General features: G+C 39.8%; 1 protein-coding gene across 1 annotated transcript in view; it reads right to left on the reverse strand.

Annotated features, from left to right (window-relative positions):
* PTPRQ (protein tyrosine phosphatase receptor type Q) overlaps positions 1 to 14,132 on the reverse strand; it is a 108,978-nt gene that overhangs the window by 19,402 nt on the left and 75,444 nt on the right. Inside the window, exons 34-35 of the mRNA XM_074167564.1 lie at positions 10,096 to 10,195; positions 9,134 to 9,262 (exon numbers count right to left, since the gene is read on the reverse strand). Of these exons, the coding sequence (XP_074023665.1) occupies positions 9,134 to 9,262; positions 10,096 to 10,195 (229 nt within the window). The remainder of the gene's footprint in view (positions 1 to 9,133; positions 9,263 to 10,095; positions 10,196 to 14,132) is intronic.

Consider the following 14,132-nt stretch of genomic DNA (forward strand, 5'->3'; position numbering starts at 1 on the left):
GTATATACTTCTTTATGACAGTTCTCTCCAAACAAAGCAAATTGGTTCTGAAAGCCTTGGGTCACTCTCACTGGAGTAAAAAGAAGTGTAAGAAGTCACAGAAAAAAGGCTCAAAGTGTTTACTAGGACCGAAGGAGAGCTTTAGAATGAAAAAGAAGGCAATCAGATGACAAAGCATGCAAGTCTACTCAGAATATTTAGACATCTAACTAGTGCTTATCATATCACTAGTTTGCATTACATGGCAGATGAAACTACCTTCTAGTAATATTGGGACCATTATAGAGCTAAAGTTTCCTGAAGAAAAAGTATTCTTAATAGCTCTGCCAATGTACTGCATGCAAACAGATTTGTCTTTGAGCAGAAAGTAAACATTTTTTAGGCCTTTTCCACGTCAAAATTATAAGCAGTCTCTGCAAGGAAATTACACACTTGTTTTTCCCTTGAATTCACCTATCTTCACCATATTATAGGAAAAAAGTCATCTCCCAGTTGACATCCCAGTAATTTTTTGAATACTGTTGGCTTTCCCACTATTGAACTGATAGCAATTTCATAGATTCATAGATTCATAGATTGGTCCAGGCCGGAAGGGACCTCCAAAGGTCATCTAGTCCGACCTCCCCGCAGTCAGCAGGGACACCCCCAACTAGACCAGGTTGCCCAGGGCCTCGTCGAGCTTCACCTTGAATATCTCAAGGGAAGGGGCCTCAACCACCTCCCTGGGCAACCTGTTCCAGTGTTCCACCACCCTCATGGTAAAGAATTTTTTCCTAATATCCAATCTAAATCTCCCCTTCTCCAACTTAAAACCATTGCCCCTCGTCCTGTCGCTGCAGGCCTTTGTAAACAGACTCTCCCCATTTGGAGCTTTCTGTGTCTAATTTGCAGTAAGCAAACATAGTTTCATCATTAGGGAGTGAAAATTACATCTATGCTGTACATAAGCAACCTCGGTATGTCATTTAGTGCCTCAGTGCTGAAGGTACATGGATCCAACAGCAAAGAACATAGGAGACAAGCAGCGCCATTAACACTACCTTACTCAACAATATTTCATTTTTTTACTTTAACTCAAAGCAGGTAAGTAAAGCACTGAAATGGCTCAGGAAATGAACAAATGAACTAAACAGTGTTACATATGTTGCTTTCTAATTAATTTTTAATATTAATAACAGGTGATTTTTTTTTAAGGCATAATCATATACTACCTTTCACAAGCAGTAAACATTTTTATAGAAGGCACCTACAGATTGAAACTTTAACCTGTCTGTGGGCATTTAAGTAAAGAACTTGATTTTTAGAACTATTGACTCTCACACTTCTGTTGGTAGCAAGTGCGGCTGCTCGGCAGCTCATAAAATAAGATGATTTAATTTAAATGCTTATATGAGAATTAATGTCCATTTAAGACTGTGGCAAAGATGTTGGCTTTGTTGTGTAAGAATCTTCAGAAGGGATGAATTTTGTATGTTCACTGAAGACTTACAGCTGTGCTCAGTTTCAGCATCCTCAGACTCCAAAAATTACTACTTTTTTCCAAGTCTCTTGACTTGGAATATGTGATAATAATCTTTCATCAATGAACAGAAACTCTTCTACCTGTAGTCTTGTTCTCCACATTTCCTACTCTTTTGTATAAAACACGAGAATGCAGATATCACTAGATCTTGATGAATCAAACCATGAAGTTGTGAATTTCCCTATTTCAGCTGGACAATTCCAGATTCCCACTTGTCTGACTTTGAAACTAGGAAAGAAAAACATTCTCTAAGATAAAGAATGCTTTATTGCCTTAAATCTGATTTTCTTTTAAAACAGTGTATTGTTTCATGTGTGGGATTTTTTTTGAAGTCTATCAAAAATCTGAATCCCACTCAGATTACTTATGATAGAGCTCGAAAGAAGCCATTTATTTGTGTTGGCAGTGGTAACTGAAGACCATATTGTCACACAGACTCGGCTTTCTCTCTGGGTCAATCATCTGAAATCCACAGGGCATTAAAACTTTGTCCAAATAGAAAACAAAAGAAATGAGTATGTAGGCAAAAGGCTTAACTCATAAGCACCATTGACACTTCCTAGGAACAACGGAGAAACTAATTTTTAGCAAGTTAATTGAAAGCAATATGGAGCTTAACCCCTCCTAAATATTAAAGGCCTAAGGAAAGAACACATGGTCATTTCTTCCATTGTACCAGGACACGTACATTCATAAACCTTGTACTCCTGGGATATAAAACTCAGGAAGGCTGGTTTTGATAGATAATTTGATAGTTTGATAAAGGGAAACTTGAAGAAAAAGACAAGACATGAGCCACGCTTATCCCCACTCAAAGAAAGAGGAAATGGGCTAGTCTAGAGAAAGTAATGCGTGTGCAGAAGAGTTACCTCAAATATAGACAGCTACTGAATGCACAATATATAGGAAAGGCAAGATCAGACAATAATTTTATATACAATACTTTTGCTTAAAGAGTTCTAACTACCTGGTATTTGCAAGGGTTACAGTGCTTGTAATTCAGAAATATTTCTTCTGAATCTGTGCCCCATTTGCTTGACAAACTGTTTCACACAGTATGAAACGAAAGCCTCAAAACGTCCACCACAAGGTGTAACTTCTCAAGGAAAGATTCTAAGAAATGGGCCACCTATGTGGCTTTATCCTTGCTGCAGAAACCACTGCAAAAGTACGGTGCCAAAGAAGAAGTCTCCAAGGTGAGCACCTGTAACAGGGAAGAGTTACTTGTCTCTTGCCAAACCTGGTGCACCCTGAAAATTTAGTGGCAGAATCTATTCACAGCAGATGAATGTCTGCTTCGAAAAGCGACTTGCCAAACCCTATGGACATGTTACAAACAGTAAGTGATGAGAGGCCCTATTAAAGGTATTCAGTGTGCTTAATGAATGAACACTGAATCCAGTTTAGACTGATGGGCCATATATGTTTTAAACACGGGTTGTTTTTTCTGTTATTGCCATCTCCACAATCACGGAGATCAACATTCAAAGTTAGCATTTTGGCTTCATAAAGTGGATCTCATTTCCACTGAATTCAGTAGGGCTTAACTCCCTGCATGCCCTCAGAAAATACATCCCACTAATTAATTGCCTAGCAAAGACTTGCTAGTGTCTTGCTAGTGTCTGAAAGATGGTGTCTGTGTATTAGCTAATTTTCAGACACTGAATTTTTTGAAGTAAATTTTTTTTCTGGTGACCATTACATTAAAAGATTACTACTGGGAACTGGGATTTGCCATGAATCTCCTAATTTGAAAAAAATGTTGAGCCATAAAAAGTTTCAAAATTGCCAAAATGGGACTTAGCACTTTTAAATTTGATGCTTTTTCTACTTAAGCTGACTTTTTTAATGCAAAATAATTCATAGTAAAGAAGTTACAACAATGAACATTTGCTGAGTTTTGGTTCATTTAACTTTTCAAACTTTTGAATTTTCCATCTGTTAAGAATGATAAAAAACATTTCCAGTCATACTCTTACAGAATAGGAAAACCTTTTCCTACTTCTTATTGTTTCTCATGTGATACCAGCTGCACAAATTTTCTGAGAATATGAGCAAAGGTCATAGGCCACGATCCACTAAGTATGAGAGAATGTCTGAAGAGACTATGTATGAGAGACAGTCAAGAACCTCATGGAGCAGGCTAGAGTATCTTGATTCTGTGGATGAACTGTGTCAGCTGCAAGTCCGTGCCTTCACTGATTTATAGTAGCTAATGTGATAAATAATACACTGGCTGAGAAATGACAAAACACCTGGTTTCCAAAGCATCTCCTTCAAATGAGCACTGAATGGGGTGATTGGTACAAACAGAAAAAATCTCTACTGCTCTTTTGTCACCTAAGATTTTCACACAAACTCCCCATTACCCTTTCAGGGTAGAAAGTATACTTAGTTGGACCAGATTTCAGCTAATCTGCTGTTATCTAAGAAATACAAACAAGCCAAGCCTGGGAAAGGAGTCTGCCCATCTGTGTTATCCTCATACAAGTACAAGATGCCATGAACTGAAACCAGCATTCTGCAATACAGCAAGCTTTGCCATTGCAGCTGAGATAGACAGATAGCTGACTAAATGCAGCCAACATATGTCAGTAGGTTATGCAGATGCGGTGATGCACAGTCCCATTCCAAACGCATGGTAAATTTGTAAAGGTTGCACTGTAGCCATCAACTTGTAATCAAATAATTTAACATGCTAACTTGTCACTGCTTTAACCACAGTCAGAATGATAAGGACAACACAGGAACTGGAACTATGGATGATTTCTACGTAGCTTTCCCCAAAGGCAACAGGTACAAAGGTTCTTTTGTGGTGTAGCTGTGGAAATTTGAAAAGAGGCAGTAAAGATATTTTGGACATTAGGTTTTTGCAGTAAGCTGCCTTGGTGCATGCTGCCATGCTTCTGTCTGCTTCTTGGTATAACTCATCATTACCAGGAAGGATGTATCTAAGTGAAAGACAGCATTAGAGACACCTAAAATACTGGCTTTTCAGGAAGGACAAGCATGGGAGACAAGTAGGGGATGTCGCACTCTGTGTCAATGACCAGCTGGAATGCATGGAGCTCTGCCTGAGGATGGATGAGGAGCCAACCGAGAGCATATGGGTCAGGATTAAAGGGAACTCAGGGGCAGATGATGTTACAGAGGGGGTCTGCTAAAGGCCACCCAACCAGGAAGAACAGGTGGATGAGACCGTCTTATAGATGGATAGGAGCAGCTTCACATTCACAAGCCAGGAGGCCTGCATGGATGAACAAGAGCTCCTGCAGAAACTCAAACTCAAAAAGGAAGCCTAGAGAGGGTGGAAGCAAGGACAGGTAGCCTGGGAGGAATACCGAGAAATTGTCTGAGCAGCCAGGGATCAGGTTAGAAAAGCTAAAGCCCTTGTAGAATTAAATCTGGCAAGGGACGTCAAGAGCAATGATAAAAGCTTCAATAGGTACGTTGGTCATAAGAGGAAGACTAAGGAAAATGTGGGCCCTCTGCAGACGAAATGGGAGACCTGGTCACCCAGAATATGGAGAAGGCTGAGGTACTCAATGACTTTTTTGCCTCTGTCTTCACCAGCAAGTGCTCTAGCCATACCGCCCAAGTCGCAGAAGGCAAAGGCAGGGACTGGAAGAATGAAGAGCCACCCTCTCCTCTAGGAAAGGACCAGGTTTGAGACCATCTAAGGAAGCCGAAAGTACACAAGTCCATGGGATCTGATGAGATTCACCCACAGGTCCTGAGAGAACTGGCAGATGAAGTTGCCATGCTACTACCCATCATACTTGAGAAGTCATGGCAATCTGCTAACATTCCCGCTGGAAAATGGGAAACATAACCTCCATTTTTAAAAAAGGGAAAAAAGGAAGACCAGGGAACTACAGGCCGGTCAGTCTCACCTCTGTGACCAGCAAGATCATGGAGCACATCCTCCTGGAAACTCTGCTAAGGCATGTGGAAAATAAGGAGGGGATTGGTGACACCCAACATGGCTTCACTAGGGAGAAATTGTGCCTGACAAATTTGGTGGCCTTTTATGATGGCATTACAGCATTGGTGGATAAGGGAAGAACAACTGACATCATCTGCTTGGACTTGTGCAAAGCATTTGACACTGTCCCACACAACATCTTGGTCTCTAAATTGGAGAGACATGGATTTGACAGATGGGCCACTCAGTGGGTAAGGAATTGGCTGGATGGTTGCACTCAAAGAGTTGGGGTTAACAGCTCCATGTCCAAGTGGAGACCAGTGATGAGTGGTGTTCCCCAATGGTTGGTATTGGGACCGGTGCTGTTCAACATCTTTGTTGGCAACATGGACAGTGGGATAGAGTGCACCCTCAGCAAGTTTGCCGATAACACCAAGCTGTGTGGTGCAGTTGACACGCTAGAGGGAAGGGATGCCATCCAGAGCAACCTGGACAGGCTTGAGAGGCAGGCCCATGAAAATCTCATGAAGTTCAACAAGGCCAGGTGCACAGTCCTGCATGTGGGTCAGGGAAATCCCAAGCACAAATATAGGCTGGACGGAGAATGGATTGAGAGCAGGTATGAGGAGAAGGACTTGGGGATGTTGGTTGATGAGAAGCTCAGCATGACATGGCAATGTGACCTTGAAGCCAACAAAGCCAACCATACCCTGCGCTGCATTAAAAGAAGCTTGGCCAGCAGGTTAACGGAGGTGATTCTCCCTCTCTACTCTGCACTCATGGAGTACTGCATCCAGCTCTGGGGCCCCCCAACATAAGAACGGCATGGACCTATTAGAGTGAGTCCAGAGGAGGGCCATGAAGATGATCACAGAGCTGGAACACCTCTCCTATGAAGACAGGCTAAGAGAGTTGGGATTGTTCAGCGTGGAGAAGAGAAGGCTCCAGGGAGACCTTATAGCAGCTTTCCAGTACTTAAAGGGGACCTACAGGAGAGATGGGGAGGGCATCTATCAGAGAGTGTAGTGATAGGACAAGGGGTAATTGTGTTAAACTGAGAAAGGGTAGATTTAGACTAGAAATTAGGAAGAAATTCTGCACTGTGAGGAACAGGTTGCCCAGAGAAGTTGTGGATGTCCCATCCCTGGAAGTGTTCAAGGAAAGGTTGGATGGGGCTTTGAGCAACCTGGTCTAGTGGGAGGTGTCCTTGCCCATGGCAAGGGGGTTAGAACTAGATGACCTTTAAGGTCCCTTCCAACTCTTAAGCATTCTGTGGTTCTAAAATGTCTCTTTTGGTCACTGACATTGACAGAACAGAATCTTACACTTATTGAAACATTCTTTAAAGCTTAAAAAAAGCCATAAAAATTAAAAGATTTTGAGGAGATAAAGGATATCCTGCCCCTCATTACTATACGTATGTTATCTAGTAGGGTCTCACAGTATATTTACTGACTTCCAGTTGAGAAGACGGCATGAAGCCTGGCCTGAGGAGCTCTCAGTTAGTGCCTGCACTTCAAACTTCAATAATGTGTCATAATATCCAACAAAGGACCTGGGCAAGGAGCTTGCTGTAGCTTCAGTGCAGCTACTGTTTGAAATATAATAATCCCAAATTTAACAGCTGCATCATGTACCTTACAAGAATGGCAGAAGAACAGAGTCTTTTCTTTTGGCCATTAAAGGACTGGGGAAGGAGGAAAGAGGAAAATACAGATGGAAGGACATGACAAACTGCAAACTGAAATGTGAGACTGACTCATTTAAACAAGGGTGATGTCACTAAAACTGCTGAAGCACTGTTCATTAAAGGTCTTGCTATGCATAAATCACAATGAAGTGCATGTAAGTATGAAATATTATAGTTTCCAATTACCCTGTAGAGTTTGAGACTGTACAAATCCAAACATAATTTAGACAGAAAAGTGGCAGAATAGTACTCTGCAAACTGATAAAGGATATGACTGCAAGGATATGTTGCTGAGAACGGTAGCAGCATAGTATAAACAGCTGCAGTGTGACTACAAAACGCAGTTGAGGAAAAAAGGGAACTTCTCTTAAGTACATACATTCTAATTGCCAAAGGAAAGAAACGGCATGTTTCTTATGCCACATTTGCACTGCATTTGCTTTAAGGATACGTTGTATATATCAGTGCTATATTGTCATAATGTCTTAGAATTTCTGTGTAAAAATTGCCCTCATTTATTTCAAAATAGTTTGGAACTGTTGTACTTTAACATTAGAAACTAAAAATAAACATGATTTCATGATGACAAATAGTACTGTTTGTCATTAGTATAGCTGCAAAGATTGACATTTCATTTTGATTAACTATATCATTCAATATAGTATGGTAGCACACAGGTTAAGAGAACAGAATAGAAAACACACCGTGTTGCTTCAATAATACAAAAACTTACTGGATGACAAATATCTCCTTGCGTCTAAAGAAAAATGAAGAGTATCTGGAAGTAAAATCCATTAACACTTTAGTACATAAACAAAATTAGTACTATTCATATTCAGCTAACAGTTTGGAAACAAGGCCATTTTGAAGATCCATCAAGATCATTTACTCAAGTCACAGTTAGCACAGTGCATTGGCAATAGGTTTGTCTTCAGAGAACATTTTCCGCTGTTATTATCAGGTACTAACAACACTATGTGAATGACAAGTGCCCCACACAGAACATACCGCATCCATTACGTCAATGACTTCCAGATGATTCATAGTATGTTTTCTCATCTGTTACAAGCAGCCATTCCTGTGTGCACTATTTTGAACAGGTTTGCACATGCAACCAGCTTACTCCCTACCACACACATAGACATATACACACTCAAACAAAACAGGTCAACAGCCACAACCTTTCATCTTCCAGTTATTCCTAGTCTGCACCAGTAGGATGCCTGACTGCTAGGGCAAGACTATTTTAGGCTTCTCATCTTTAAGGAGACTGCCTACCACAGCGTTCCATCTGACACAGCAGGGAAAATACAGGTAGGTAAAGAATGTTCACTCAACATTTCTAACTCAGTTGGACGTCATATATGATTAAGAATCAGCACTATATTTATTCAGTGAATAACATCCATATTTCTGGCAGTCATAAAGAACAGGATTCCTTCTGATAAATATCTGTGACAAGATTCTTTGTCAGATAGAAAAAAAATGAATAGCCTGGAATTGCTGCATACACCTTACAGGAGTAGATGTCAGGATAGTCGGTGTGCTGAGCTCTACAAAAATCCAGATGTTATGCAAATCCCTAAATGTCAATTAAACAATGACAGATTTGTTCTTGAATTAGTTGACCAGGACTTCTGGGAGTCTGACTCTTTCAAAATGCTTATGTAGGTTTGCGGTCTACACAAAACACTGGGCCATCAAAAAAACTCAGGAATTCTGCATGTTTAAAAATATGTAGCCCTTTTTTTTCCTAACACAATTTAACAGTGATTTGCACTTAGATCTCTATCTTGTTGTAAAAAGAGCTGAAGATTAAGTGATTTTCTAAAAGCTAGTGAGAAGTGTCTTGAGGATGGAGGTCATTCTTTGAAAGAGGATCTCAGTGACCTGTGTAAATAAGAACACCACAAACACTTCCAAACAAGCAAAGGTCAGAAAGGGGTCATGGCTACAGCCCCTTTGGACTACTGTTTTGCCTAAGGAGTACGCTTACCGTGTAAATCTCTCATCCTTCAGCTCCAGGTCTGCCACTGTGATCAACTGATCCAGTTTAAACTTAGTGTCAATAATTTCAGCATCTCGTGGGGAGTATGTGCCTCCCTCTTTTTGCTTTTGCCGAATTCTAAACAGAAAATAATAGTGAAAAATAAACATGCAAAAGATTAAAGGATATGTATGTCAATACTTTGATTAGACAGGCTGAAACTGCAAAATAGTTGCCGGGAATCCTTCCTTGGCCTTTATTCTGCTCTCTGTTCCTACAGAGTAATTTAGACAAATCCAGCAGTTATGTTGTCTCAAATTCATACGGAAAGAATCTAGCCTATATACTCTTTCATTTTTTCCTTCATAAATTCTTTGGCAATGCCTGAATGATGCAGCTGAGGAAGAAATTCTGATGAATGAGCAAGCTTAACATCATGTATGCCGTACATGATTCTTCTTTACATGGACATCTTGTTCACAATTTGAATTAGAAGTTGATTTTTTTCACATGTCAGACTTCAATGTATTTAACTGATGAATTTATTAGTAAGAGAGAAAACAGAATTTAGAGTATTTACTTCATATCAAGCTATCAATAGGGTTAGCCATCACACTAGCTTCAGCCAGCTGACACTCTGAACTGTATCCTTAAGTCAGTAGAGAAGTGGCTCTGAAAGGGTACGATAGGCTACTTGCTCTGATTTACTCTCTGGAGAAGCTGTTTTTTCTCCTTCATCTATGGAGGTTACTCTCACTAGACTAAAGTTTTTGTGAATCCCTCCCTAAGTTTCTACATAAAATAAAAAAAAAAAAAGAAAAAAAAGAAAAAAAAAAGAAAAAAAAGAAAAAAAAAAAGAAAATGCAATACATTTTGAAATGACAGATTGATTCCATTTATAGGATTGTTTCAACTCTTCTTTAACCATTTTTGAATGCTTGCAAACATGGTATGGCAAGCATAAATCTCACCTTGCAAAAGCATATACTGCAGCCACCAAAAGAACAACTGAAAGTATACACAAAGTAACAGCAAGGACAACTTCTACAGATCTTCCTGACGGTCCTTCACCTGCAACAGAAAGTGGAAATCTAATATTTCATAGATTCATTGCAATTTTTACATTTCCAACAGAGTGAAATCAGGCAGTGATGACAGAGAGATACTTTTCTGTCTGCACAACTGCATCCAATTTGTGTCAGTCGAAGAGCTGCTCAGGAAAGGAAAATATAACAAACCTAGAAACAATTTATGTAAAGGTTCCTAAACATTGCTGATCTATGTAATACATAGCGCCAACAGTACATGTCTACAGCTATAGGTGCAGTCATTTCAGTTTTACCTGCTAAAGAGGTTAAGGTAGGTCTACACTGCAGTAACATCAGTCTGAACACTAGACCGAGCCAAGCTCCTGCTTCAGTCTCTGTGCAGCCAAGAACGCTGCTCTAACACGCTGCTCTAACAGGTAGGAGCCATCAAACTCCACAAGGGGAAGAGACACAACTCTAAGGCTATGAGGCCTGCAGCCATCACTCAAAGGCACAAAATAAAAGATGCTTTTTTGGAGATCCTCTCCTCCGGCTGCTGAAGGAATCCACCTAGTAATCGGATCCGAACTTTCCGGATTAATCTGCCTCACTGACCATTAACTCATACTCTTTATTTATGTGGGAATTGGTGATGTTGTTGGGAATAACCATCAGCAGGTCAAAAGTAATCATAAAGGTCTCTATACTAAAATGTAAATGTGCCGGTATTCTACTCAGTCCTTCCAGGAGAGAATGAAGGCTCATTCAGAGACTGATAAACCTTTTAGATTAATAGTTTCTAGACCTCTTTTTGAACCTCTTTGGCGCTAAATTCTTTAAGACTCATTTAATTCCTCGCCCTTCCTGGTAATCCTGTCCCTATCTCAAAAGCCTCAGCCTCCTTCTTCCTTAGGCACACAGTGAAAGTAAGAAAAGCAACAGATTACTACTGATGGTATTGTTCACCTATGCTGACATTCACCTTCACTTGCTGATCCACTGTGGAAAACCTAGATCCTAGCTATGAAACTCAGATTTCCCACTGAAGGGAAAACATCCTCCCAAGGACACACTGAGAAACACTTAAGTCCTGGCTTTTTTTCTCTCAAAAGCCTCTGATTTTTGGATTAGAGAGTATATTGCAGATGAATGCATGTAAATTGGAGAACATGATTAAAATTAAACCTGAGCCTGATTTAGTTGAAGAAATCATCTTAAAACAGTAGGATGCAATTTTAAAGATCAAGTGCATGGTTCTACACGTAGGCAGTAACAATCACCTACAATAATACAGCACAGTAAACAGTAGGTTAGGTAGAAATTTATCAGAAGAAAGTGTGAGATTATTGTAGACCAAAACCAGCATGAATAAGCAATATCATGCCTGTATGAAACGATTCTTCCGCTGCATTAGTAAAGTTTCAGATGCAACACTGGACGCTATAAGGTAAGAACAATTTAGGCCAGGGAAAGACTATAGAAAAGAAAAGCAAGTATATAAAAAAATATTGCAAGGAGAAAAGGAATGAAAAAGTCCCTGCCACTCACTGATCTCTGTGATAAGGCACAAATGTTAGTAACGTGGAAGAAGAACTGAAGAATCTCCAGAGAAACCTCTACAACAGTTCTATCTATTTTGCACTAAATAGTGAAGTTAAAGTTAAACCCTATGGTTATCAGTCCAAACATTGCCGATGTTATTAAACCAAACTGTGCTGGCAGAATACCCACCAGGAATAAAAAAATACATTTTCTCCTATTTCTTTGCAACAGGGAGGGACTACACATGTCTATAGAGACGATAATGGGCAAGGGAAAGGAGACAAAACAGAAGACATCATGTTGTATAATTCTGAGGTGCAGCAATTCAACAATTGCTATCAATTGTTGATAACAATTGTTATAAATTGTTATCAATTGATAACAAACTGCAATAACAGAATATCACAAGGTAGCTTCTATGAAAAAGGCAGTGTCAGGAAACCCCATTTTGATTATTTCCTGTCTCATCAGGTTTGTATTTCACGTAGAAAATTCTGCACTTACACAGGACTACCAGCTGCCCCACAATGATTTGCTGAACCAGCTATCAGAGTTTATGGAAAGATTATAAGCAGCCTTGATGTATTAGAAGTTTAAAGAGTATTTGTCACCACATCTTAATTATCTTGTGGAAAAATCCTGACCTTTCATTGTAGTATGGACATTACTTTTGCAGTGTCAGTCATGGGTTATGAGGAAGAAACTCCACTTCTCCAACACAAGAGGAGAGTTGTGGTACTCCAAGTATGGTTGAGTGGGATCACCATATTAAAATGTATCCTTTACTGTAATTAAAAAACCATTATTGCAGCTGTGTTCCAATAATTTCTGCTTCAGTTATATATAGATTTTTTCTGCTTCTTGTGATACATGAATTTTTTTTTCTTGTTGGGTAGGCTCTAAAATTTAGAAGTTAAGGACAGAAAAGAGTTTGCTGTAGTACCCATTTTAAAAGCAGTTCTTGATATTAAACTTTAGCACAGAAGGCATGGATATCTGAGGAATTTATCAGGTCTATATTTTTTTTCCTATTACATTTTATTCAGCATACAAATAGATCTTGATTCTTTATGATCTGCACCAAAGGAGAATGTGTCACAAGTTTTCAGTAACAGTACAGAAGCAGACGAATTACACTATCTGCCTGCCACTAAAGCATGATTTCTTTAAGCACTGCAGAACTTTTCTGTTAGAAAGGAGAAAGTTGCCCAGAGGACTGGATACATTTGGACTATTTTCCAGTAGACTTTTTTCCCTGATTGGAGACACTGTCTTTCCCTTACAAGACAAACTATTGTCTTCATTGGCTTAGAACTTTTAAACTCAGAATGTATAAAGACAACTTTTGCGTTGCACTTTCGAAACCGTTCATGGCTACAGAAATAGTGCCAGATCCTTTCAGAATATTCAGGTAGTGAACTAACATTTCAGGATCTTCAGTATCAGATCATGTAACAAATTTCTAACATGGATTAGATGAATAAGGGAGCTCATATCACAGAAGATGAATGCCAAATGAAAAATATGTGCCCACTAAAATTCTTCTGGATACTCATCCAGTTGTCTTGGGATCCCTTTTCAGAAAGACAGGGCTAATGCTTAGCTAAGTAAGTTTTGGTTTACCAATATATTAAAAGAACTTGCAGATCTTATTGCTATCTGCTATAAGAGTCTTCATTCCTAGTTTTGGGGGTAGATCAACACCGCCATGTAGGAATTTATGCTGGATTTGAGACCCCATAATGGCTGGCCTATTGGCCAGTGACATCAGAACCAGATGGATTCTATGGATGGACTTTATTAAACTATAAAAGAATATGGAGCTTTGTCTGTATCTAAAGGATGAACGGCTAAAGGGTCACGTCCTCCTCAGATGAGCTGCCACTGGAAGGAATGATCAGCAGCCAAGAGGTTTCCTACACTAGGATCGCTGGAATAGAATCATAGAATCACAGAATCATTTAGTTTGGAAAAGAAAGACCTTTAAGATCATTGAGTCCAACCATAAACATAACTCTGCCAATTCCATCACTAAACTATGTCCCTAAGTGCCACATCCTCCAGGGATGGTGACTCAACCGCTTCCCTAGGCAGCCTGTTCCAGTACCTGACAACCCTTTTGGCGAAGAAATTTTTCCTAATATCTGATCTAAGCCTCCCCTGGCACAACTTGAGGCCATTCCCTCTTTTCCTATTGCTTGTTACTTGGGAGAAAAGACCGACCCCCACTTCTCTACAACCTCCTTTCAGGTAGCTGTAGAGAGCGATAAGGTTTCCCCCCTCAGCCTCCTCTTCTCCAGGCTAAGCAACCCCCGTTCCCTCAGCAAGACTTGTGCTCAAGATCATTGACCAGCTTTGTTGCCCTTCTTTGGACACGCTCCAGCACTTCAATGTCTTTCTTCTAGTGAAGGGCCCAAAACTCAACACAGTATTTGAAG

Source organism: Numenius arquata, chromosome 2, assembly GCF_964106895.1.
Source record: "Numenius arquata chromosome 2, bNumArq3.hap1.1, whole genome shotgun sequence".
NCBI lineage: Eukaryota > Metazoa > Chordata > Aves > Charadriiformes > Scolopacidae > Numenius > Numenius arquata.